The sequence below is a fragment of the Lepidochelys kempii genome, chromosome 3 (assembly GCF_965140265.1).
Source record: "Lepidochelys kempii isolate rLepKem1 chromosome 3, rLepKem1.hap2, whole genome shotgun sequence".
Classification (NCBI taxonomy): domain Eukaryota; kingdom Metazoa; phylum Chordata; order Testudines; family Cheloniidae; genus Lepidochelys; species Lepidochelys kempii.
The window spans coordinates 158,922,656-158,949,131 of NC_133258.1; the positions used below are offsets into that span (position 1 = coordinate 158,922,656).

The 26,476-nt window shown below is 44.4% G+C and overlaps 1 protein-coding gene across 1 annotated transcript in view; it reads right to left on the bottom strand.

Annotated features, from left to right (window-relative positions):
* Window positions 1-741: 741 nt before the first annotated feature.
* CNIH3 (cornichon family AMPA receptor auxiliary protein 3) overlaps window positions 742-26,476 on the bottom strand; it is an 86,729-nt gene continuing 60,994 nt past the window's right edge. Inside the window, exons 4-6 of the mRNA XM_073338744.1 lie at window positions 9,493-9,605; window positions 4,989-5,132; window positions 742-2,935 (exon numbers count right to left, since the gene is read on the bottom strand). Coding sequence (XP_073194845.1) covers window positions 2,908-2,935; window positions 4,989-5,132; window positions 9,493-9,605 — 285 coding nt within the window. The 3' untranslated portion in view covers window positions 742-2,907. The remainder of the gene's footprint in view (window positions 2,936-4,988; window positions 5,133-9,492; window positions 9,606-26,476) is intronic.

Consider the following 26,476-nt stretch of genomic DNA (forward strand, 5'->3'; position numbering starts at 1 on the left):
ACTGTTTGCTGGCTCCTGAAGAACATTGCAAAAGAAGGGGCTACATTTTGTTTTAATTTTAGAAAGTATTTGCTTTTGAGGGTTATTGATCCTAGAGTGTGCTTGGCTGTTTCCGTATTCAAAAGAGTATTAATAAAGCTGATATTCTTAGTTAAATATTTTTTTCTTATGATCATGATATTGTGCAATATAGGGAAACTGTTAAACACTTACTGTTTCCAGTCCATTTTTACATTATTTAAAAAAATACTTATCAGCTTACAAGGCAGGTGTGGCAGGGGGCAGGACTTGGACCCATTCTGGGCACCACCAAAAATTATACAAACCTGCTGCCACTGAGGGTGAATAGAAGTAAAGGTGGGCAGAGAGTAGACAGAGTTTATGCCCTGCCCCCCACGATGCACCAACCAGCACAGCTGAGCCAGCTCAGAGAGAGAAGTAAGCAGCACCAGCAAAGGGCTGGCACAGAGTACTTCCCTCTTGAAGCAAAGGAGAAGCAGGAACCAGATTGTGACTTTCAGAATCACAGTCAGTTTCTGCCCAGGTTCTGGGACAATGGAGCCCTGCCACACACTCCCCTGACTCAGGTTTGATTCTAGCTAGTGTCTTGACCAAGGGCACACAGCAGGTCAACTGGAGAGTTAGGGACAGAACCCAGACCTCTTGTCTCTTGCTCCACTCATGATGCCCCTCTTAAAGTAAGGCTGGCAAAACTAGAAATAGAAAAAGATAATTTCAGTCTTGCAAACGTTTTTATTCTTTACCCTTTGTGACACACATCCCTCAGCTCCTTATACTGGTTACGATGCTAGGCCATTCAGTCACAATACAAAGGAATTCAGATTAAGTTTCTGGATTGTTTACAGTAACGAGACATTTTATCATAAAACAAAGCTATTTTACTTTAAAAACAAAACAAACAATCTGTTCTACTTACTGTACCATTTGATAAACTCTATGGAATCAAACTTGCCTTTACAAGAAAACTGCAAAGATCTGGTATATGTTTGAAGAGAATATAGCATTCAGATATGCCTGCCACTATTTTAGCATCTCCATTTAGTAAACAGGGCTGGTTTGCTACTATGTGGTTCTTGCTTCTTTGGAGGCTGATCCTGCAAGATGCTGTGAGGGATCTTTCCTCAAATCCCTTTGACCTCACACCCTCCACCAGACACAGCTCTTATGCTTAAGGCTACAAGCAGGGTTGTGTAGGGCTGATGTAGCCAGCCCTATGCCACTCAAGGCTTCCCCTTACATTAAGGAAATCCTCAGCTAGCTACTTAGGCCAGCTTTAAATCTGCTTTGCATTTCTAGCGCAGTTCAAAGCAAATTTAGTGAAGGCCAGAATCTGGCCCCATATTCAAACAATTCACCCTTTGATTTGATTGAAAGTTTTGCCTTGAGTAGAGACAAATGGCCCATCCTGCAGTCCTACTGAGGTCAAGGAGATTACTTGTGAGAATAAGGGTTACGTGTGAGTAAAGCCAATGGGATCTGGCCAAATAATATTTATGGCAATTAATTATCTTTATAGTGACCTACTCTTCTTTGGAATTGTGTAGTTTGAATATCTCTGTATTACATTGTAGTTTTCATTTAAGAAGTATAGGGCTGGACTTCTCAATGAGATGAGAAGTTAAATTACTGTTTACATTACCTTTTGTTTTCAATACAATAGCCAGTGTGTAAAATACTTTCCAGAAGCGCAGCACCCTAGTCACAGGTTTCAAACAGTTTACCTTAATATATATTTATAGCTGGATTGTGTGTGTGTACATATATATTTATTCATTCACAAGCACACACAGTCCATCATATCAACCTGTATTCTAAGATGAAATAAAAACATTTGCATTCAATTATTTTAAAAAGGATTGACCGTCCTTCACAATACTTGTCCAATATGTGGGGAAACAAGCACTAAACAGCCCATTAATTTCAGATTAAACTGGACAACACACATGAAACAGCATGAGAAAATTACAGACTAAAATAATCTGGTCCTTTACAGGTACAATATCTTGTATACACCATTCTGGTGTGTAGAATATTCATGTTATACCATTCCATAATATTGTGATTTTTAACAATTTTTTTCCCCAATAAGAGGAAAACTATGCTACTGGATGGTTGACAGAATTAGGTCACAACTGAATGCATTTTAGACATAATTGTACCATACATAAACTGTTGCATCACAGATGGAATATAAAAATATATACCACTGGATATTCAATCACAGGAACAGTATATTTTTGGAACTCACTGCACTACCAGTGCAAGTTATTAATTTCTTTGTCATGGGTGGGAAAAAAAGCATTAAAAACACTTAATTGTCAGATACAATAACTCTTTTTCCTTGGAGTCAGATGAACATCCTTGGATAACTGACATGAATCCCACCTTGATTCCGATGAGTGTTCATGCTCAGAATGCTGTGTATTTAACGTGTGTATTAGCAGCATCCTTAGCCACCATTCCCATGGATGGTGATCCTCGCCCTTCACTCTTCAGTACAAAATAGTCATTGAGAAGCTTTGTTCCTTGTGAAATAGCAGTTTGTGATGAACCAATTTCACTAAGCAGCATCTCCCATCAGATGCCAATAGTTCTTTGACTTTGCTTCCACATGTAATAATTTTTTGCTTGGTTTTTTTTACAGCCACAGACTGGGATACACGGAGAAGCAGAAGATAAGCATAGTTTACTCAGCCTAGTCTCCATGGTACTCCAGAGCCGCAGTTGGCCATTATTCTTACTGTATGTGTCTTTCATATACTGTATTACTGCTCAGGTTCAAAGCTTTCCTCTCCTTGCTATTCTTTTTACCAAGCATCACTGTAGGCTGACTTGTCCTTGCTCTCCATCCTTTGTTGTTCCCAGTCTTTAATGATGATTTTTGAGTTAAGAGCTCACTAAAGTGTAGATCATGCTGAATGCAAAAGAGAAAGAGCCAATATGAAAGCGTCCCTTTGAAGTATGCAGAACACTTTCATTTTTATAACCTTTACCCTCCATTCCTAATTTTTGACTCTAACGGCCTATGCCTTCCTTTGCCATACTGGCTCACGTTCCTTCCATCTCTCTATAGCAACTGAATTACGGTGGATTCAAGATTAGTATCAGAAATCACTCAAAATGCTATGAACTCATTAGCCATTTTCCATACAAGTTGTGTATGAGCTTAATAATGGACAATGTCTGAGCCTGAAAAGTGAAGAAAATAAAACCATTCTACTATTGTGTTTGATCTTTGAAATTTCTGCCAGCCATTCCCAGAAGGGAAAGCAGGGTTTCCACTGAAATAGTGTTGTTTCATTTCTTAAAAGAAAAAATCTTCATGCAATGGAGCAAACATCAAAAATAAAGAGATCAGTTGGACAGGATACATATATCTTAAGTGTAACTCTGTATAACTATGAAATCATATTATACTACCACAGACCTGCTTCATTGTATCTCCATCTCTGATAATATAGGTAGGGGTGGCATAGGTGATTCTGTAATTTACACTAAATTGCTTAGGGCCAGATTGGAATGGTAAGTTTCTGGCCACGTTTTAGGATGACAGAAATGAGTGCTTCAGAAGGGGCTGAGCCCTGCAGGGAATTCTGAAAAGACTGTAACTAGCTGATACTAGTCTGCTGGCCAGTACAAAAGGGTGAAGGAAAAGGTACTATGGCTCTGCCTTCTCCAAACAGGCCAAGGAAGGGATGGGTGAAGTTAGCACTGCCAGGAGAGCTAACAAAGCATAATCCCTGTCCTTCCCACTCAGACAGTATCTGACTCATGCCAAGGAGAGCAGATGGGTAAGAGGGGGCAGGACCCTTGTGCCTTCTCACACAGATTTGGCCAGACATAATTTTGCTCTTAGTTATTACTTTTTAATTTAACTGCCACAAATTTTAACATGCAGCCTGCAGCATTTAGACCTCAGGATAATGCTGTAATTGACAAGTGAGCAGATATTACATTATCACTATTGCTAATCAGGAAGGGACATTCAGCCTCCCACAGCAGTGTATTGATTGAACAAGCCCCACTTTACAAAGCATTATGCAACATAAGGGTGCTTGGAGATGGGGTACCGGACATGATCCCAGCTATGAGAGGAGTAGAGGGAAAACTAAAATAAAATAACTTCATTTAAAATTAAAAGCATGAATTTGTGTTGTCAAGCTGCTTTAGTGTAATTACATGGCTCCTACCAGCAAAAGTGCAAGGATCATGCAGGTGTCTCCTTAACTAGACATGATCCCTGCATATTCCTTGCATCAGCCATTTTCGTCTCTGCCCTTAGTAAATGTGACAGTATAAGGGGGAGGGGTGGGGTGGAGCTGTCCATGGACCTGGAGTCTTTCCTTGACCTACAGTGACATTCGGATGAGGCCTTATCTATCTTTATAATGCAAGGTAGGCTGGCTCAGGATAGGCCACAGGAGAGGTACTGCCAAGTGCACCTTACTGCTGCAGACCAAAGCATGCACCTGCAGCCATGGAGCCCCCTTTCTAGTGCTCTTTTAAGTGTTAGGTAAGAATCAACTCGCAAAGCATAGGGCAGGATTTGACCCTAATATTATATCTTATTAACAGCTGATGTAACTTATTTGCTATGATATCAATATAGAGTGACATCCATCTAAACAGACTATCCAAAGGACCAAAAAAAAATTAGTTTCCTAGCAGAGATAGCTTTTTGACTGAAGGTTGAATGAAACTGTATTGGAAACCTTAAGGATGCATTGGGGCCAATTCAGGAAAGCACGTAAGTACGTGCTTCACTTTAAGTCCTATGACCTCAATGGGTCTTAAACACATGCTTAAGTGCTGTTCTGAACAGGGATCTTGTCCTGAATCAGGGACTGAAATGGTTACTCAAGACAAAGGGAATGAGGTTGTCTGTTCTTGTTGGTCTATAGCGCAAGCTTAATTTTTACATAAAAAACAGCTCTGTACCACTTCCACATGGGAATGATCAAGCTTACCAGTAAAGATAGTAGAAGAAGGAAAGGAGATAGAAAGCTAGTTTACACCATGCTTCTTTCTGACAGTAACTCAAGGTGTCTGCATTCATGACTGCAGGTGGATCATATGCGAGCTCTGAACTATCCGCTGGGCAATGGAAATACCTGAAAGAGCAAGAGAAAACATCTGGAGCGACATTAATATTCTCAATCAAATTTTTACAGGTTGCAGGTCCTCATGGCCTGGATCACTAGCCAGAGTCAGGAAGAAATCCCATTTCCTCCCATGATATAGCAATCCACAGTAAGGTTCAGTGTGGAGGTTTTAGATCTTCCTCTGAAGCATATGGCATTGGCCATTGTTGAAATCTGATACTAATCTAAATAGATTACTCATATATCCCTGTAGCAATTAATTCTTGTGGACTTCCTATGTTCGATTAACTGTTTAGAAAAATACATTCCATCCTCCTTATAAAAAAAGAAACGGAGTACTTGTGGCACCTTAGAGACTAACCAATTTATTTGATCATAAGCTTTCGTGAGCTACAGCTCACTTCATCGGATGCATACTGTGGAAACTGCAGAAGACATTATATACACAGAGACCATGAAACAATACCTCCTCCCACCCCACTCTCCTGCTGGTGCCACAAGTACTCCTTTTCTTTTTGCGAATACAGACTAACACGGCTGTTACTCTGAAACCATCCTCCTTATGTGACTGTGACTTACTCTCTAATACTAATATGTTATGAGTGGCAGTGTTGTCTAGTGGTCAGAACAGGTAATCAAGATTCCTGAATTCTAATAGCAGCTACGTCACTGACTAACTGCATGACAACAGGTAATTCTCTCTGAACCAATAAGCACTTCAGTTTATCCATCTGTAAAAAGAATATAATAATACTTGCATACCTCATATGTAGGACCCTACCAAATTCACAGCCATGAAAAACACGTCATGGATCGTGAAATCTGGCCTCCCTCCATGAAATCTGGTCTTTTGCGTGTTTTTACCCAATTACTAAACAGTTTTCACAGGGGAAACCAGCATTTCTCAAATTGGGGTTCCTGACCCAAAATGGAGTTGCAGGGGGTCGCAGTATTGCCACCCTTACTCCTGCGCTGCCTTCAGAGCTGGGTGGACGGAAAGTGGCAGCTGTGAGCCGGGCACCCCGCTCTGAAGGCAGCGACCTGCCAGCAGCAGTGTAGAAGTAAGGGTGACAATACCTTGCTATGCCACCCTTACTTCTGTACTGCTGCCTTCAGAGCTGGGTGGCCGGAAAGTGGCAGCTGATGATTGAGGGCCCAACTCTGAAGGCAGCAGCGCAGAAGGAAGGGTGGCAAAACCATACCAGGCCATCTTTACTTCTATGCTGCTGCTGCTGGCAGCTACTCTGCCTTCATTGCTGGGCTCCTGGCCAGCAGTGGCCGCTCTCCAGCTGCTCAGCTCTGAAGGCAGCACCCGCCAGCAACAGCACAGAAGTAAGGGTAGCAGTACCCCTCCCTCCTCCCCCACAATAACCTTGTGACCCCCTCACAACTCCTTTTTGGGTCAGGACCCCTTCAATTACAGCAATTTCAGACTTAAAATAGCTGATATAATGAAATTTACTATTTTTCAAATCCTATGACTGTGAAATTGACCAAAATGGAACTTGAATTTGATAGGGCCCTACTCATACGGCATGTATTATATGGCTTAGTTGCATTGTTATATGGCTGAAAAATTTGCCACCAGAATAATTTTTGAATGGAAAATGACTTTTCTGCACAAGGGAAATTTCCATATTTGTTGAAAATGTTTGGGTTTATAACAAAAGCTCAAAAAAAAGAAGAAAAATGTTGAAGAAAATACATTGATTTTGTCTAAATTATTTTGTGGGGAAAAATAATTTCCTGATCAATTCTAGTTAAATGCTTTGAGATCCTTAGATGAAGTATTATTATTACTGTTAAAAATACAGGATAGTAACCGATTATATTTACATGTTTATTTAAAAACCCACCCATCCTTTTAAATGATGCAGAGCCAGCACATAGCCAACCTATGGAACCAGATGTTTAACTTCTCATTAATGATAACCATGTCCTCTCTCCCGCCTTCCCTTCTAGCATTTGTCACACTCACTCATCTTTATATAGACTGCAGATTCTTCAAAAGGGGCCACAGGTGAAATTCTGGCTCCATTGACTTCATTGGGGCTATGATTTCACCCCACATCTTCCTGTGTCTTTGTATAGCACTTGGCATAATGGACCCTGATCCTTACTAGAGGCATAATAATAAAAGTAATAGCATACATACCCAGAAATCTCTGCAGCTAAAGATCGACTGTATTCCCCCCAAAGCATGACGATAAACACTCGCCATCCACAAACAACATTTTTGCCTTGCACATTAAATATAATTTTCACACTTGCCAGACACCTGTTCTTGTGACACTTGAGGTGTTCCCCTCTGCGAAAACTGTGTTGGAAATACTATTAGCTTTCATGTGTTCAGCCCCACCAGAGAGAAAGCACATTCACAACTCCATCAAGCTTTTTGAGAATTAGATTGTCACTCTAAACTCAGAATAATACACGGTGCCATTCCACTTGTAATTAGTACTGAGCTTTTGTAGCAAATACCACGACAGAGCTACCGCTCTTTAGTTCGAAACCAAGATACTCCTAATTATCTTCTTCACTATAACCCTGCTCTTTGCACTGCTACACAGCAGTGGGTTTCTGCTACATTCTTTAGCCCTCCTGATATAAAGAGACCCTGACAAGATAAAAATGATGTAAGTCTTTTTAAATTTTTATGGGAATGTAGTGCTCCTGAAAGGTGCTATACTGACAGCACTGGGAATTAAAGTCCCTTAGTTATCCTAAGGACAGATGGAGGGCTGATTCTTTGCTAGGTTGAACTGGGGGCTTGGCTACCAGGGGGCTGGCTGCAGTTCCCTGATCCTACATTGTCTGGCTCTAGCATAAATTAGAGCTGCTGAAGAGAAGCTTTACCTTAAGCAACTAATTCTTAATGTCCCTCAGTGATCTTAACCAGTGGAAGATCAGGCATAGAGCAGCTCCACGCCACCACGTCCCACTCCTGCAATGCCCCCTCCCTCCCACTGGGATGGGATGGGGGAGGCTGCCTCTGCCAGTTTTATACTAATGGAAAACTTGTCTGCAGACAGCTACAGCCAGAATCCAGCCACTCTGCAGAGCAGCACAAAGTGGCTGGAGAAGATCAGAGAATCTGGCCACAAGTAGGGTTGCCAACTCTCCCATTTTGGCTGGGAGTCTCCTGGAATCGGGCTTGATCTCCTGGAGGCTACTGAAGCCAATCCAGGAGATTTTAGGCCACTAAAAGTCTGGTGGTGCAGCAGGGCTAAGGCAGGCTCCCTGGCTCTGCGCTGCTCCCGGAAGTGGCCAGCATGTCCCCATGGCTCCTAGGTGGAGGTGCAGCCAGGGTGTCCCCGCGCGCTACCCCCACCCTGAGCGCTGACTCTGCAGCTCCTATTGGCCAGGAACGGGGAATCGCGGCCAATGGAACCTGCAGGGGAGGTGCCTACAGGCAGGGGCAGCATGAAGAGCCACCTGGCACCCCCTCCTACACCCCAACCCCCTGCCCCAGCATCAGCCTGGAGCTCCCTCCCACACCCAAACTCCCTCCCAGAGCCTGCACCCCAACCCCCTGCCCCAGCCCATGAAAGTGAGTGAGGGTGGGGGAGAGTGAGCAATGGAGAGAGGGGGGCTGGAGTGAGCAGGGGAAGTGGCCTCCGAGAAGGGGCAGAGCATGGGGTGGGGCCTTGGGGAAGGGGTGGGGAAAAGGTGTTTGGGTTTGTGCAATTAGACAGTTGGTGACCCTAACCACAAGTACAGATAGTGAAAGTGGAAACATCCCTCAGACTCCCCCCATCAATGATCCACAACCCTGATGGAAGGGTTGAGAGGGTAGTTTCGTCTCCACACCTGAAATCAATATCTCTAGATAGCAGACTCTTTCGGGCCAGGACTGCCCTGTGTCTGTACAGTGCCTAGTGCAATGGTTAGTTTCACTTTCATATTCTAGTCATTTCCTGGTTCTCATGCACAACTATGCTGCTGTAGTATTTGTGTTCCAACACTGTGTAGGAATAGTTAATTAACTTAATCTAAGATTTTATTTTTTTATTTTATTTTCCTTTCCCCCCCCCCCCAAAAAAAGTCATTAAAATATTTCTTTTAATATTCAGGTTTGTAGAAACTTTAAAATCCATGCCATCCTCTTCACTGGAACCTGAATGCCTCATGTTTTCCTCTTTCTCCAGACTGACTGTTAAAGTTTGAGGCCCTTTCATCTTAAAAGTATGAACCCACAGCAGAACTGAGTTTCATCCACCTGTGCAACTAATGGTACAGAAAGGGAGATTGGAGAAAGAAATCCATCCTTCGTGTTATTGCCGTGTTTTCATTATCCGGTGCCATATACACACATGTTGATTGGGCAAATGAGGGTGACAATAGTCCAGTACACAGAAGACAGCCTTACCTCCAAAAGTGATAAAAAACCAGAGGAACATTCAGCCCCAGGGTTAGCCATTCCTGAGCACACAAGAACATGATGCAGAAAAGGCTATGGATAGAATACTCAGGCAACACGAGCTGAAGAAAAGAAAAGGCAGAAGAGAACAGGTCTATCAGAAAAGCATCTCTGTGATTTTTATAGTTTAAAACAGCTTTTCAGTAGACTAAGCATATCTGCAAGTCTGATGGGTCTATGAGAGGCAATATGGTCTAAAGAAATGAGCACAGGATTGAATGCTGAGTTCTAATCTTGACTCCACTCCAATGACTTATTGAGAGACCCTGGATCAGTCACTTATCCTCTTCTTGCTTCAGTTTCCCCTGTCTGTCAAATGGGGATTATAATATTTGCCTATCTCGCTGGGGTGTTCTGAGAATAAATGAGTGAATGGTTACAAAGAGTTATTCCAAGGCTAAGTATTATAACTGAACCATTTGAAAAGAAAAGTGGAGATCTAGTACTGAAGTTTCACTTTTGTTTGGGATTTAAAGTGCCCTTGAAAAAAAAACCAGAAGATTGTTTTCAACTATTTCGATTTTCTATAACAGGATTAAATCACTGGGAGACTCATGTAGATATTAGAGAGCAGTTTGTGCCAAACTCTTGTGAGAAGGGAACCTTGAAAAGTCTCTCCCTAGTAACAACATGGCTCCAAGTGTCAGGGCTCTTTGGACCCAAGACGTGGGTCATTTCTCAGAGAGAGAAACTGGGTGGACATTAGAAACGCTCCTACCATCAACGCTGGTGGAAGTGAATAGGTAGCAACAGGGAAATAAAATTTTAAGGAAGAAAGGCTCCTGTAGACAAGACCATAGAGCCCTGTCACTATCTCTACTGCTTTTCCCCTTTCTTAGTTGGTCTTTTTCTCTAATTTTCTCAGATGGTCTTTTTTACAACCATAAAGATTCATTTGCCGACAGCAATCATTTCTCACCAGGCAGAAACCTTTGTAGGCATCTTGGCTTCATGTCTTGCAGTGTCTTGGAGCCCCCACAGCTAAGGTCAGGCTGCCCCACAAAAGGCATTTGGAGTTTGGTTGGTACTAGTTCAGCTGCCATAGGGACCCCCCTTTGGAGCTCTATCATGGTATTGTAATGGAGCCCAACCTTTCCCTTTTTTCGGAATCTTTTCATCTCGCAGTCACAGAACTTTTATTTATCTTTGGAACTTTTAACACATGTAGAGACATCTTATCCTGTGCCAGTAGCTTCAGTTCTAGTACCCTCAAAGCTCTATCTCCTCGGCCAGTGATCCTTAAACTTTAGTATTGGCAACCCCTTTCACACAGCAAACCTGTGGGTGCGACCCCCCCCTATAAATTAAAAACACACTTTTTTATATTTAACATTATTATAAATGCTGGAGGCAACGCAGGGTTTGGAGGTGGAGGCTGACAGCACGCGACCCGCCATATAATAACCTTGCGACCCCCTGAGGGGTCACGACCCACAGTTTGAGAACCCCTGTCCTAGGCAGATGACAAATCATGGCCCAACTATACAGTTTGATTCCAGACTCAGGTAATTTATCGCTGCTGCTTTTTTCGCCTTCTTCAGAATTTGATTTATAGTATAACACTAACCTTTCTAGCAAGGGAGATTCATCACAGTCACAAATTGTAGATACAAAGTGCTTAATCGTGGACATATATCTGGCTAAGCACCCCAGCATTGAAAGTGGATTTCTTAGCAATCATAGAATCATAGAATCTCAGGGTTGGAAGGGACCTCAGGAGGTCATCTAGTCCAACCCCCTGCTCAAAAGCAGGACCCATCCCCAATTAAATCATCCCAGCCAGGGCTTTGTCAAGCCTGACCTTAAAAACTTCTAAGGAAGGAGATTCCACCACCTCCCTAGGCAATGCATTCCAGTGTTTCACCACCCTCCTAGTGAAAAAGTTTTTCCTAATATCCAACCTAAACCTCCCCCACTGCAACTTGAGACCATTACTCCTTGTCCTGGCCTCTTCCACCACTGAGAATAGTCTAGAACCATCCTCTCTGGAACCACCTCTCAGGTAGTTGAAAGCAGCTATCAAATCCCCCCTCATTCTTCTCTTCTGCAGACTAAACAATCCCAGTTCCCTCAGCCTCTCCTCATAAGTCATGTGTTCCAGACCCCTAATCATTTTTGTTGCCCTTCGCTGGACTCTTTCCAATTTATCCACATCCTTCTTGTAGTGTGGGGCCCAAAACTGGACACAGTACTCCAGATGAGGCTTCACCAATGTTGAATAGAGGGGGACGATCACGTCCCTCGATCTGCTCGCTATGTCCCTACTTATACATCCCAAAATGCCATTGGCCTTCTTGGCAACAAGGGCACATTGCTGACTCATATCCAGCTTCTCGTCCACTGTCACCCCAGGTCCTTTTCCACAGAACTGCTGCCTAGCCATTCAGTCCCTAAATCCATCCCCTAATCCATTCCCATATACCTGTTCTTAATAGCCTTTTTAGGGTTTTAGTCTTTTAAGTGATCCATTATCGGTAAAATGTACAAAACTGGTAAATCTGGAGGGAAACTGACCTCACTGACTTCTATGAGGCTACATGGACATAAGGCAAGGCAGGATTTGGCCACTGGAGACCAAAGTCCTCTGTTTATCCAGGGATCAGGATTGTCAGGGCCAGTAGCGGGGCAAGCTCCCCCCAACGCTTCTCGGAGAATGTGTCTGTGAAGAAAGTGGGAGGTATCTGTATTATTTGGGCCTCTCCTTTTGTCCCTCCAGGCCCATGAACATGATACAGTTCTGTGGTGACCTGGAATCCTACTTTCAACATCTCTGACTCAAGGAATATTTCCAACACACCTCTGAACAACATACTAGCCCACAGAATCCTTCCTACCAGCACTACAAAAAGAAGGATTCTGCATGGACTCCTCCTGAAGGTCGAAACAGACTGGACTTCTACATAGATTGCTTCCGTTGACGTGCAAGGGCTGAAATTGTGGAAAAGCAGCATCACTTGCCCCATAACCTCAGTCATGCAGAACACAACGCCATCAACATCTTGAGGAACAACTCTGACATCATAATCAAAAAGGCTGACAAAGGAGGTGCTGTCGTCATCATGGATAAGTTGGAATATGAACAAGAGGCTGCTAGGCAGGTCTCTAACTCCACATTCTACAGGCCATTACTCTCTCATCACACTGAGGTTTACCAAAAGAAACTACACCATCTGCTCAAGAAACTCCCTGAAAAAGCACAGGAACAGATCTGTACAGACACATGCCTAGAACCCCGACCAGGGGTATTCTATCTGCTACCCAAGATCCATAAACCTGGAAATCCTGGACGCCCCATCATCTCAGGCATTGGCACCCTAACAGTAGATTGTCTGGCTATGTGGACTCTCTCCTCAGGCGCTACGCTACCAGCACTCCCAGCTATCTTTGAAATTTGTTAGTCTCTAAGGTGCCACAAGTACTCCTCCTTCTTTTTGCGGATACAGACTAACACAGCTGCTACTCTGAAACCAATGAATATTATGTGTACCTCTGCATATATAATTGTCGTTATGCTGTTTGCTACCCAGTTTCAAAAGGTTAACTACTGAAGGAGCTCACCCTCAGCCTGGCAGACAATGGCTGAAGATAACCCACTGACTAGTACTTAAATACAGGTGTCAATTCCTTTGAAGTTTTACCTCCACAGTGCTCTGGTCAATAGGCTGGCTGGTAACTCTGGGGTGGGGGAGGGAAGAGGAAGGAACTCCAACTGGGGGAAATGAAACAAAGAATTGTGGAGGGGTTATAAACCTCAGTCCTGAAGTTGAGAGGGACACAGAAGGAGGCGGTGAGTGCTAGGGAGCAGACTGACCTTCATTCCCTGAGGCTGAGGAGTCTTGGATAAGTTAGATGTAACCTTTAGGTAAGACAAAGGCATGTAGGCTGCGTGTTGTTTTAACTCTTTTCTCCAAATGCTGCATTCCTTTAGATGTATATCAAGAATATTTTGTTTTGAAGAAGCTGATCTGAGTCACTGAGTCCCCTACTGGTCACAGCTCCCAAAGGGGATCCATGCAGGCAGCCAAACATAGTCAGGCCTGCAGACTAATCATCTTTGGTACACAGGATGCTATAGCCTGGAGATGGCGAGTCAGGGGACTCCGCCCTGAGAGAAGTGAAAGTGCAAGACCTGTCACTTCACAGGGTGTCCAGAGAGAAACGGAGAGAGAGGTCAAAGGTACAGCTGGTCCTGAACCATAACAGTGCCCAGGGATGCTGGAACAATTTGTGGTACTGAGTACCATTGAACCAAACAGTAAACCCTGTATATAATGGAAACCACTTCAAGGTGGGGGCGGGGAAGGGGGAGTGGCAGGACTCCCAGACCCCTAGTTCCACCACCTATGACAATGCCTTAGCTCTAAGCTGGAGGAATCATCCTAGGGCCTGAGCCAATGCCCAATGAATTTAATGTAAATTTTCAATTGACTTCAGTGGGCACTGGATTGGGCTCCTAGAAAGGAAAAGGTTTGTTCAAAATCCACGTCCACTCAGTCCTTGCCATCTCTTCCAAGACAGTCCATTCTGGTGGTAGTTTTTCTGATGTGGGTGACCTGTTCATTAGGAATTAGGCTGAGAGCACTAACTCATTTCATACAGACCACACAGCAGCTGTCAGAAGGTACCCACTTTAGGATACATCTGATCTGCTCTTAATTTGAACCGGTGACCTAGGAAAGGAAGCCTCCAAATTCCATTACTAATTGGTCTTGAATAATGTAGTCCCTGAGTGAATGGTGTTTCACGGTTTCTTTCTCAAATCATGGTGACTGTTATATAGACCAGACACCACAATATGCAATTCTAGGAAAATTCAAGGTACCAAGATGATAGATTTAGCGACAGTAGCCCTGGAACATTCCAACAGCCAAATTCTGCACTCAGTCACATGTATGTAACCCCACAGGGTTGCAGATAAAATTTAGTCTCAAGTGATGACCGCTGGACACAGCTTTGGCATCTTTTGAAATAGGTGCTAGGGTATGGGACTGGAGGAGAAAACTGTCAAAGTAAAGCAACTGGTAAGACACTGCTGCTGTTGGGCTGCTCTGGGCCCTGCTGCTTGATGAACAGCAGTGGTGATGTAGTAGCCCAGGAATGCTGCCTGCTGACATTCACCAGAGGGAAGACCTTGAAGGGAAATCTGAGAAGAAGATCAACAGCTTGCAGGACCAAAGTTCATGAGCAGAAACACAGGTTGGTACAATGCATGGAAGCAGAGGTAAGGAAAATGCATTATATCCTACTGTTATTTAAGTAGTTTAGGGTAAGTTTGTGTTTTGGTCTATTGAATATAATTTGTTAACTTTATGAAAAAGATGCTAATCCCTTAATCAAAACCCATCATTTGTACCAGGTGCCCTTACAACAATTACAACGTACAATTTAATATAGACAGAAAAAAAATCGCTCATCTCATCATAAATACCTAATCTCCCAGTGCACCAGACAATGAATACACCCACACACACACACGTACGTACTCTCCTCCTCAGAATTCTAAGAGAAAATAGAACCTTGCAGCAACTCCAGGAGTTTACAGATCTGGGCTCTGCTGGACTATGGCACAGGAAGGTGACTTTCAGAGTCAGTCTCCCTTACAGACAACACCCTCATTTTCCTCGCAACTTGAACTCCCCCACGGATCAAAATTGCAGCAGTTGAGCTACCTCACAGCTGAGGCAGTCTCTCAGGTAGTTCAATCCCAAACCATTGGGCTTCTTGTTTTCTGTATATATGTTGTTGTTGTTCTGTTTACAAAACATCCATGGCTTTTTATATAGTTATTTGCCCTTTTGTCATTATTCTATTGCATTGGAATTGATCTTTCTTGTATGTTACCACACTTATAGCACATTACATCATTTTCATGGGAAATGAATATTCTAACTTGGTCCACTGTTGAATAATGCCATGTTTGAACAGACACAGAAGACAGATTATAGTAGTTACAACTGGAAAAGTGTAGTGGTGGCGGAATAAATATTACATAACCTTCTTTGTTATTAATGGATCCTGCACCTATTTGGAAAATCACCTGTCACAGCCAAGTCAGACCGTTCAACCAGTTATTGCTAAGTCACTCACTTAAGTGCTAAGAATCTGATACTACTTAGAAGCCCTTAGCTCACAGCTAATGCCCCCAAATATCCCAGAGCAACAGGAAACCCCACAATTTTTCCACTTCTCGAGGAGGACCCACTCCATCCCTGTGAAAGTCTCCCCCTCTCCACATTATTACTTGTCTTACACCTCCAATTTCAAAAGCCCTTCATACCAGGCACCATTCCTTCTTTCAGAGAATGGCCAGATGGGATTCCCTTCCAAGCCCATCCACGCCATTCTTTATCCAGCTGTTAACTGACATAAACTCTCCTGCTCCCTCTAGAGGCTGAGCCTGCATCCTGAGGAATAAAAGGAGAAAGGACATTGAACCGGAAGCTAGGTCTCCTTCATGTGACACAAACTGTTCATTAGCCAAGTGGAAACAAGTCTGTTTACGTTAAGAATAGATCAGTCCTTTTCCATCCACATAGCAGCAACAAGCAACTGCAAATGATGCATATGCATAAAATCTATCAAAGACCCAAATCTGGGCCTGATGTAATAGGGTGTAACTCCATCAGTGGTGCTGCATCAGTTTATACCAAGTCTGTGTTTGGCCTAGAGACTCTTTTTCCTTCCACCCACTGTAACTTGAACTCTTTTTATCCTCCACACTGCAGGAACAGTCAGTGGATGGACAACATCCAGGTCATAGAATCATAGAATGTCAGGGTTGGAAGGGATCTCAGGGGGTCATCTAGTCCAACCCCCTGCTCAAAGCAGGACCAATCCCCAACTAAATCATCCCAGCCAGGGCTTTGTCAAGCCTGACCTTAAAAACCTCTAAGGAAGGAGACTCCACTACCTCCCTAGGTAACCCATTCCAGTGCTAAAGGTCCCCCGAAACCATCTCCTTTGGGAGTCTGGAGATGTCTGAAGCACCTCCCTGATGAGGTCTGTGCTGAGAAGTTTGCAATTTTTTCCACATGATCACTTACTAAAGCTGAGTGGTGGAATTTGTCTGCATTCATGCCAGTGGAAGAAGGGGGGGGGAGCGGAATCCATGGTTTTCAGAGGAGAGAGTTAATTTAATTTCACTTTAGAGTCCATCTTAATAGAGCTCACCCAGTACGAGCAGGGTTTATCGAGAAATATCAACTGCCAGATTAAAGCCTTTGTGAGAATAATAACAAGTGATCACCCTATTTGACAGCTATTAAATTGTGCTACTTGCAAGCTATAGACCAAGCTGGAAGAATTCAGTGCAAACTAGTGGAAGAAAATGAACTGGATTATACAGAAAAATAGTGGCACTTTGGAAGTGTGTGCGTTGCTCTGGAATGGGCACACATCCAGAATGCATGCACTGTAAATGTTTGCTCCCTTTATCACAGGCACCGAGATGCTTGGTGAATTGTGTATAAACACACCACATTGTATACACATATTACGTTTTAGCATTTTCAACGGTCTCAAATATTTTATTCAAGTGCAAGTTCCCCTCTTGTCACACCCACACCTGTCTGGGTGTCTCTCCAACCCACTTTAAATGACGCAAGTGTAGGGTGACCATATGTCCTGTTTTGGCCAGGACAGTCCCTTTTTTAAGCCCTGTCCCAGGCATCCCAACATTTTTGGCAAAACTGGGCGTTTGTCCCGTTTGCTCTTGTCGACTGATCATCAGTTGGCAAAAGCAAACTGACAAATGCACAGTTTTGCCAAAAAAGTGGGATGTGACCCCTTGGGGCCATGGAGGAATTTGCAGGGGAGCAAGCGGCAACACCAGCCCCATGCAGGAGAAAGGGCTCAGGTAAGCAGCTTGGGCCAGGCCGACACTGCAGGCAGCAGGGGGTCTTGGGCCAGCCCCATGTGTAGGGTTGAGAGGGCAGCCTTGGGCCAGCCCTGTGCCAGCAGGCAGTGCGGGTGGAGCCCTCAGCCTGGTCCTGCATGTGGTGGTGGGGGGGGGGGCCTCAGGTCAGCCATGTGAAGTAGGAAAATTTCCTTTGGGAAAATATGGTCACCCTACCCAAGCAACACAGCTTCCACCACTTTCTTTGGGAGGCTGCAAAACATGGTTGGCACTAAGAACAGGTTTGACCAAGGCCCCTGGGTTGCATGCTTACAAAGTCCATACTGAGTCCATGACAAGATTTATAGCTTCCCTCCTCCAGCAGAATCCCCAAGAGAGTGCAGGTGACATCAACACCAGCTTTGTTTTCAAGTAATTCGGCAATAGTGACAAAGGCTGGGCTGGCAGCCCTGGAGACTGAAGTCTTCTAATTATCTGCAGTATAAGTACATGCCTCGGGAACAGAGGTGCACGCTTCCTTGCACTGCCTCACCAAGGTGCCTCAGTCATAACCAGGCAGGACCTGGTTATGGGGCAAGAGGATGATTCAGTCCCCAAACCCATCCAGTCTTTGGCCATTTCCAAGATTGGCAGCAAGACTGACAATTAGTACCACATCCATTCATTAGGAACTTGGAAACCACCATCTCATTCATTTCACAGACAAGCTCATATTGATGAAAGGGCCTCAGGGATCAGTAAAATGATGTTCAGACATCTGCCTTTCAGGCCACATCCCTGGGGTCTGCCTGAGGTTGGCAGTTTCATGAACATCGAGTAACGTGCTCACAAGAAAGACACCGACAGGTCTCAAGTACAATCAATGTCCACCTGAGGAGGCAGAAGCCCAATGGGAAAGTGAGCACGAGCTGTAACACTATCCAACCTATTTAACAGGAAGAGGTGTTAACTCAGTCCACTTTACCTATTGTATTTATTGTACCTATTTGCATAGAGCCTCTACTTTGAGGGATTAAGAGTCTGATCCTGACTCCACTTAAACTTACATTGAACTCAATGGGAAGAGAACCTAAATCTTTTGTTTGGATAATATGCAAACTTTTATTTTCTTCACATCAAACAAATATGCCAGGTTAGAGATTCAAAGTTTGTCAGTAACTTGTACACAGCTCATCAGAGAATCAGCTGTATAATTATGTTCCTGAGAGCTGCTTAGGAGCCTGTTCTCAGGAGGCCATTAGAAGCAGAGTGGTTGCTAACACTTATTTTTGTCACAACTTTGTTCCTATATTGCTCTATTATCACTGCAAGGAGACATATTTAAAAGAATCCATTCTGGCTTGCTGTGTGATGAGTATTGGAGAAAGCAGACACGAGCAATAGCTCAGAGGACCTACAGACATTCGCACTGGGGTGATTAACATTGTCTTGAGTTAGAACTGAAGAATATGCGCTGAACACATGAAGAGAGGACCAAGAAGTGAAGCTTTTCACAGTGCCAGATGACAATAGAGATAGCAAGTGTCCCTAAGTCTGGATGCTCATTACATGAATTGCACATCTGGGCCAGAAACCAGGAATCCCTTCTAGTCATGGCAGAGGCATGGAGTAAGGACATAGATGACAAGGTGAGGCACTGATGGGACATGGTAGGCCAGGAGATGGAGGACATGGAATGGGTGCGTTGCAGTGCTTAATTTGTGCCAGGGCTGATCCATGACACCTCTAAGCTTGCTGTGTCAGTTATGAAAGTAAAATAATTGCTTGAGCCCCAGCACCTGTTTCATCACAAATTAAGTACTAGTGTGCAGGGCACTGGGGTAGGGCGTGCATGGGTGCAGGTGGCTGGGGGCGGTATGGAGGGGAACAGGGAGAGGGAGTGTCATTTATCCATGTTAAAATGTTGAAACACTTCAAATTTTGTGTGTGTAAAACTTAAAACACTTACAATTTTCAGCGTAGACAAAAACTCAAGTTGAGTAGGACCCTACTCCCTGTGAGTGGTCCCAGTGAAGAAAATGGGATTACTCATGGAATAAAATGCTAGTCAGTGAGTAAAGATGAAAGAATTTGGCTCTTGATAAAAAACATATTAAATCACAAGTAGGCTCCCAAACTGCATTTCTATTAAAGAAGCTTAACAAGAGACCAAACCAAAGGTGGACTGCCCAGTGTAAACAAATGGGAGTGACAGCAAATGAGGAAGTATTATATGCCAGTGTGGAAATAGCTGTATCCCTTAACTCTTTATTTTCAGACTTCCCAGATTTTTTTAATGGTGTCTAAGTTTTGTAAAAAAAATCAGAACATTGATTCTGGGGTGGTAGCCGGACTCCACTGAAAAAGACTGCCAACTTTAACTGTATGAGTTCTTGTTAGCATTGTATAACATTTACTCTACTACGCCTATAAGGCATAGGTATAAAATAAGTGTTTATTAATAAAATAACTATTAACCTCAATAAATAACCATTAACCTCAATCCTTCTGATAAGGAAAGAGGGACAAACACTCTGATCTTAGTTGGTGATCTTTCCATAATGTTATCTGCCTCCCCAACCCTCTACCTGGAGATGCCTCCGACCTGGGTGAGGGTGGAATTAACGGTCTCAGACTCTCTATTAAAGGACTGTATTTTGTTTAGCACCTTAATCCTTGCAACAAACATTTTAAAAAAGGAGGATGGAGAAAAGCAATATTGAGTCATTTAAGAGAGTGATCTTTACAGTACAATGTTTAAATACTGACAGAAGTGATAAATATTATTAATAAGCAGGTTCCCTTTCCCCAAAGGATATTCTCATTGCCATGGTGGACATACTGTCATGTTAGCAATACATACCGGCCACTGGATCCATATAAGGCATGAAAGGATTTCATCTCTCACAGCTCACAGGAAGGAAGGATAGCCTTACGGTTAAGACCCAGGACCAGGAGATTTGGATCTATTCCTGTGTCAGCATCTGGCTTCCTGTGTGATCATGAGCAAACTACTAAACCTCTCTATGTCTCAGTTTCCCATCTGCAAAATGGAGTTACTTCTCTCCTACCCCAAAATATGTTGCGAGTCTGAAATAATTTGTATCTATAAAATGCATCTTGAGTCTAAGATGGAAGGTGTTATCAAAGCACCTCACATTTTTTAATTATCTGCAACATGCACACTGCTGTTTCCACGGTGACTTTAGGCTCAGCTGTGAACTGCCTGATGTGCTGTGAAGAGGAATGAAGAAACGTTGTCGTCCCCCTCCCCATGACTCCTCAATCTGCACTGATCTGTGTGCATGGTGAGAGCATCAGCTGTGGGATTGCCCCTCTCTCTCCTTCACAAGTGGGCAGGGAATGGGCAGAGCCTTGGCTTCATCTCCATCCCACCAGCACAGCTGTGCCAGCATGAAGGGGGAAGTAAGCAGGACCAGGTATATGGCTGGCACAGCTTCCTCCCTGGACAGGGCTGGCCTTACCATGAGGCGAACTGAGGCGGCCGCCTCAGGTGCGAGACTGCGGTGGGGGGGCGGGGGCCATTAGGACCCAGAGTGTAGAAAATTGTGTCTGCTGCTGGTGCATATGTATTCTCTCTGCTCTAGATCCACAGAGATGGTGGAGTGCTGTGCTGGAGGAAGGAGGGCACAAGAGACATAACAGGCAGGCAGGAGAAAAGGTGAGAGGGAATAACAGAAAGCAGCAGGAGCTGAAGAGAGAGAGAGGAGGAGGAGCCTCTTATGTACCTATCTGGCACCCCCAGGAGCTTGGACTGATTAACACCAACTTCTCAGGGAGCTTCCTGTTTCCTGCTGCTTCCCTGAACCCACTTGAGGAGAATAGGCAGTCAACTGAAGTAGGGGGAGCCAGTTAGGCCCTTAAGACGCTGATATCTTCCCTCACTAAGGCCCGGCTACAAGCCTGCTTATTTGTCCCCTTCAACTGAGTGTTGAGAGCCACTATAGCTGGCACAGAACAGCAGTCATGAGTGAAAGAAGAAAACATCCCTCTGGGGCAGCATTCTGAAAAAGAAAGAAAGCAAAGAAAGCTTTTCTATCTAAGCAGGAAGGAGCTCTCCTGAGATACAAAGACACAAATGTTCATGGTGAGGATGTGAGTGGTGAGGAGATGCCTGATCTTCCAGTTAGTCAGAGTGCAGGTGACCTGGCAGCTACTGCAGCATCCATATCTCCATCTCAAATGGATGTAACCATGCACATTCCTGAAGAAAAGTGTATATCAGAGAAGAGTGTGGTGGAGGCGCAAGAAACAGCTGCTGATGAGTTTAGTTCCTTAAGTCTAGATGATCCAGGACTGTGGACCCACTTGAGCAGTAGCCTGAGGGACTTCCTTGTACTGCATGGGCCACAGCAAGTGAAAAACTTCATGTTCCTCAAAGACAATGAAAATAGAAGTTTCCATTCAACACATTACTGGCATGAAATCCCCAGTGGTGACAAAGTGGAGAGGCCATGGCTTATGTACTCAAAAACCCAGAATGCTGCATACTGTTTTTGTTGCAAAGTCTTCCAGTCGAATGTTCCAGCCACGTTGGGTTCTACAGGAACAAAGGACTGGAAAAATCTGGCATGCCCTGAGAAGGCAGCAAATCACCAGAGAGCATTCCATAGGTGGAAAGAGCTTGAGATGAGACTAAGGTTAAAGGCCACCATAGATGATCAGCATCAAGAGAAGATTGCATCAGAGTCTCTTTCCTGGCAAAATGTTCTGAAAAGGCTCATTGCCATTGTGAGAATGCTTGCTACCCAAAACCCAGCACTGTGTGGCACTTCAGATCAGCTGTATGCGCCAAACAATGGAAACTTCCTTAAAATTGTGGAGCTGATGGCTGAGTTTGATGCTGTACTCCAGGAACATCTAAGAAGAGTCACCACCCAAGAAATGTACACACATCACTACCTTGGAAAAACAATTCAAAATGTGATCATACAGTTACTGGCAACAAAAGTCAAAGAGAAGATTGTGGCAGATCTGAAGTCAGCAATATATTACTCTGTTATTCTGGACTGCACACCTGACATCAACCATACAGAACAAATGACTTTAATGGTGCGTTTTGTAACAACAGAACTTAGTGAAAATGTCTGTGCAATGGTGACTCTCAGAGAGCATTTTCTAGAATTTATTGACATTGATGATACTGCAGGAGCTGGTATGACAAATGTGCTTCTTAAAAAGCTGGAAGATACGGGAATTGTGATAGCTGACATGAGAGGTCAGGTCTATGATAATGGTGCCAACATGAAAGGAAAGAACAGAGGAGTGCAAACATGGAACCGAGAGTTAAACTCTCAAGCTTTTTTTGACCCATGCAGTTCTCATTCATTGAACTTGGTGATCAGTGATACAGCATCAGCTTCCAGTGAGGCTGCTGAATTTTTTAATGTAATTCAAAGCATCAATGTATTTTTCTCTGCATCAACTCATCGATGGCAAATTTTGAAGCAACATCTGGGAACATCCTCTCTGACACAAACCACTGAGTGTCACACGATGGGAAAGTCGAGTGGAGGTGATAAAGCCTATCAAACACCAAATTGGGAAGATAGATGATGCCATAGTTGCCATTATGGAAGATAATGCTATGACAGGAACTGTTCGTGGGAGAACAGTGGCAGAGGGAAATGGAATCACCAGAAACATATGTAAGCAGTGTCAGGATGAGCTCCACCCTGACATCTGGTGGTGAGGTGTGGCAAGTTGTGGAAAAGAACTTCAGGGGCCGATCTCATTTGCATAGGCACACCCACCACGCCTAGAATGAGACCATAGCTGCCCAAATGGTCACTTTGGCTGCTGTGGGATCCCCAGTGTCTCTGTTATTGGGGCAGGAAGAATAAATTGTTATTACCCTGATTATGGGAACTGTGCTTGGAACTGTACGTGGCCTTTTGTTATGATGGAGGGATTCACCATCAACTAAGTAGCACTCGCTAGGCAAGGGTCATGGGTTCCAAAACTGTGTGAATGGAGAGAGGCTGGGGACAAGTATTAATACTTGGTGGCATGGGCCCCTTGGTGAGGGCCTTACATGCTGATTGCACTTCCTCCTCTCTCCACTGTGGAATATCAGAGCTAATTTTGATTTCATTAGAAGTCTAGTTATAGGCTGCTGAGCTCACTTTGGGCTGACAGTGCACCAGCACTGGGGCTCCCCTACTATAAGCTGAATTCACCTAAGAGCTGAAATCACTGAGTGTTGTGTTAAGTAGTGGGGGAGCCTGAAGATATATTGTGGAGCAGTTTGCGGGACGGCTGGTGAAGCAGTTCGACGCGGAGCAGTGTGTGGATGGCAGGAGCTGCTTGTGGGCCGTGGAGCTGAGTGAAGGAGTTCGTGGGGCGGCTGGCGGAGCGGAGCGCAGCTGAGCGAAGGAGTTCGTGGGGCGGCTGGCGGAGCGGAGCGCAGCTGAGCGAAGGAGTTCGTGGGGCGGCTGGCGGAGCGGAGCGCAGCTGAGCGAAGGAGTTCGTGGGGCGGCTGGCGGAGCGGAGCGCAGCTGAGCGAAGGAGTTCGTGGGGCGGCTGGCGGAGCGGAGCGCCGCTATGGAGCTATGGGGCGGTCAGCTTCAGATCACGTAAGGTGCCTCTTACCCCCGTCCCATTTCCACCCAGATTGGGAGGTAAAGCTCCGCCGATAAACTTTCGAACTCTGGGGCTGCCCTGACCAGGGACAGAGACTTTTGGGGCATTGGACTTTTGGGACTTTGGGTGATTTGGGGTTGCTGGACTCAAGAACCAAAGGGAAAAGGGCATGCCCCAGTTTGCCTGGGGTGGGGTTGTTTTTGCTCATGGGTTGTGTTATGAATCCTGTTGGTGGTGTTTCCCCAACATAATGCCACATTGTTTCTCTCTGTTATTAAAAGACTTTTGCTACACTCAGACTATGTGCTTGCGAGAGGGGAAGTATTGCCTCTTGGAGGCGCCCAGCGGGAGTGGTATATATTTGTCCCAGGTCACTGGGTGGGGGCTCGAGCCGGTTTGCATTGTGTTATTGGAATGGAACCCCTAGATATTGAACCCGGCCCTTGTTGCTGCCAACTCTGACAGGCAGTCCCCAGCCTCTCTCCATTCACACAGTTTTGGAACCCATGACCCTTGCCTAGCGAGTGCTACTTAGTTGATGGTGAATCCCTCCATCATAACAAAAGGCCACGTACAGTTCCAAGCACAGTTCCCATAATCAGGGTAATAACAATTTATTCTTCCTGCCCCAATAACAGAGACACTGGGGATCCCACAGCAGCCAAAGTGACCATTTGGGCAGCTATGGTCTCATTCTAGGCGTGGTGGGTGTGCCTATGCAAATGAGATCGGCCCCTGAAGTTCTTTTCCACAACTTGCCACACCTCACCACCAGATGTCAGGGTGGAGCTCATCCTGACACTGCTTACACATACATAACTTCAAATTTCTGTGTGGCTTAGGGCATGGCTACACTGGAAACTTCAAAGCACTGTTGCAGGAACGCTCCCCCGACAGCGCTTTGAAGTGCGAGTGTGGTGCGCGTCAGCTCCTGATAATCCATCTCGATGAGGGGTTTAGCGCCGAGTGCTGGGAGCACAGCTCCCAGCGCTCGGAGCCTGTCTACACTAGCGCTTTAAAGCGCTCAGACTTGCTGTGCTCAGGGGTGTGATTTTTCACACCCCTGAGCCAGCAAGTTAGAGTGCTATAAAATGTAAGTCTAGACAAGCCCTTAGTGTTGTGGCATGACATACTGTTTGAAATAAATGTTGTAAGCAAGAGACTCCAAGGTGTTGACCTTGATATATCTGGAGCAATGGAACAACTGGACAAAGCAAAGTCATACCTACAGTCTTACCGGTCAGATGAGGGATTTCAAAACGTTCTGAAGACTGCACAGAAGTTGGCACAGGAACTTCATACTGAAGCTATTTTTCCACCAATTCAAGAATACAAGAGTCACCGAATAAGACAACATTTTGATTATGAGGCACAGGATAATCCCATAAGAGACGCCAAACAACAATTCAAAGTTGAATTCTTTAACCAGGTGCTAGATTGTGCAATACAGTCAGTTGAAGAACATTTCATGCAGCTCAAGGAACACAGCAGTATATTTGGGATATTGTATGATATTCCAAAACTCCTCACAAACCTGAAGAAGACCTACACCAGCAATGCAGGGCACTAGAGACAGTGTTGACACATGATGACATGCGAGATATTGATGCGAGTGATTTAGGTGATGAACTGAAAGCCCTTCCAAGATACATTTCAGCAGGATCAACTCCAAAGGCTGTTCTAGAATATATGTGCAGAAATAAGATGACCACCCTCTTTCCAAATGCTTTTGTTGCTCTGTGCATACTTCTAACACTTCCTGTAACAGTTGCCAGTGGAGAATGCAGCTTCTCTAAGCTGAAGTTAATAAAAACACATCTACGCTCCACAGTAACACAGGAGAGGCTGGTCGGCCTTGCAACCATCTCAACAGAGCATGAACTGGCCCAGACTGTGGACCTTCAGGAAGCAGTTCAAATCTTTGCAACAAAGAAGGCACAGAAAGCACCACTTTGATTATTCAAACAGATAAAAATGCCAGTGTTAACTTTCAGATGCCTGAACAGCAAATAGAAAAGGAGTATTTGTGGCACCTTAGAGACTAACCAATTTATCTGAGCATAAGCTTTCATGAGCTACAGCTCAATAAATTGGTTAGTCTCTAAGGTGCCACAAGTACTCCTTTTCTTTTTGCGAATACAGACTAACACGGCTGTTACTCTGAAACCTGAACAGCAAATGTAACTTTTCTTGTCTGCATAGTAAAGTGTTACTTAAAATTTTTGAACAAGGCATTTTAAGTTGTTAGTTCTCCTTTATTGGGGTAGGTAGCAGAGCAGTACCATGAGAGGAGTAGAATAGGAAGCAGGCAGAATTGAGACCTTCCAAAGTTTTGGCCCAAGCAAGGGGGCATGGAGGCGTCATTTGAGCTCCCTGCCTCAGGTGCCAAAATGTTGTGGGCCAGCCCTGTCCCTGGAGCAAGCAGAAGCAGAATTGTGACTCTGAGTCAACTATGGGCTGCTCCTTATTAAGGCTTGTGATTACCATACAACTTAG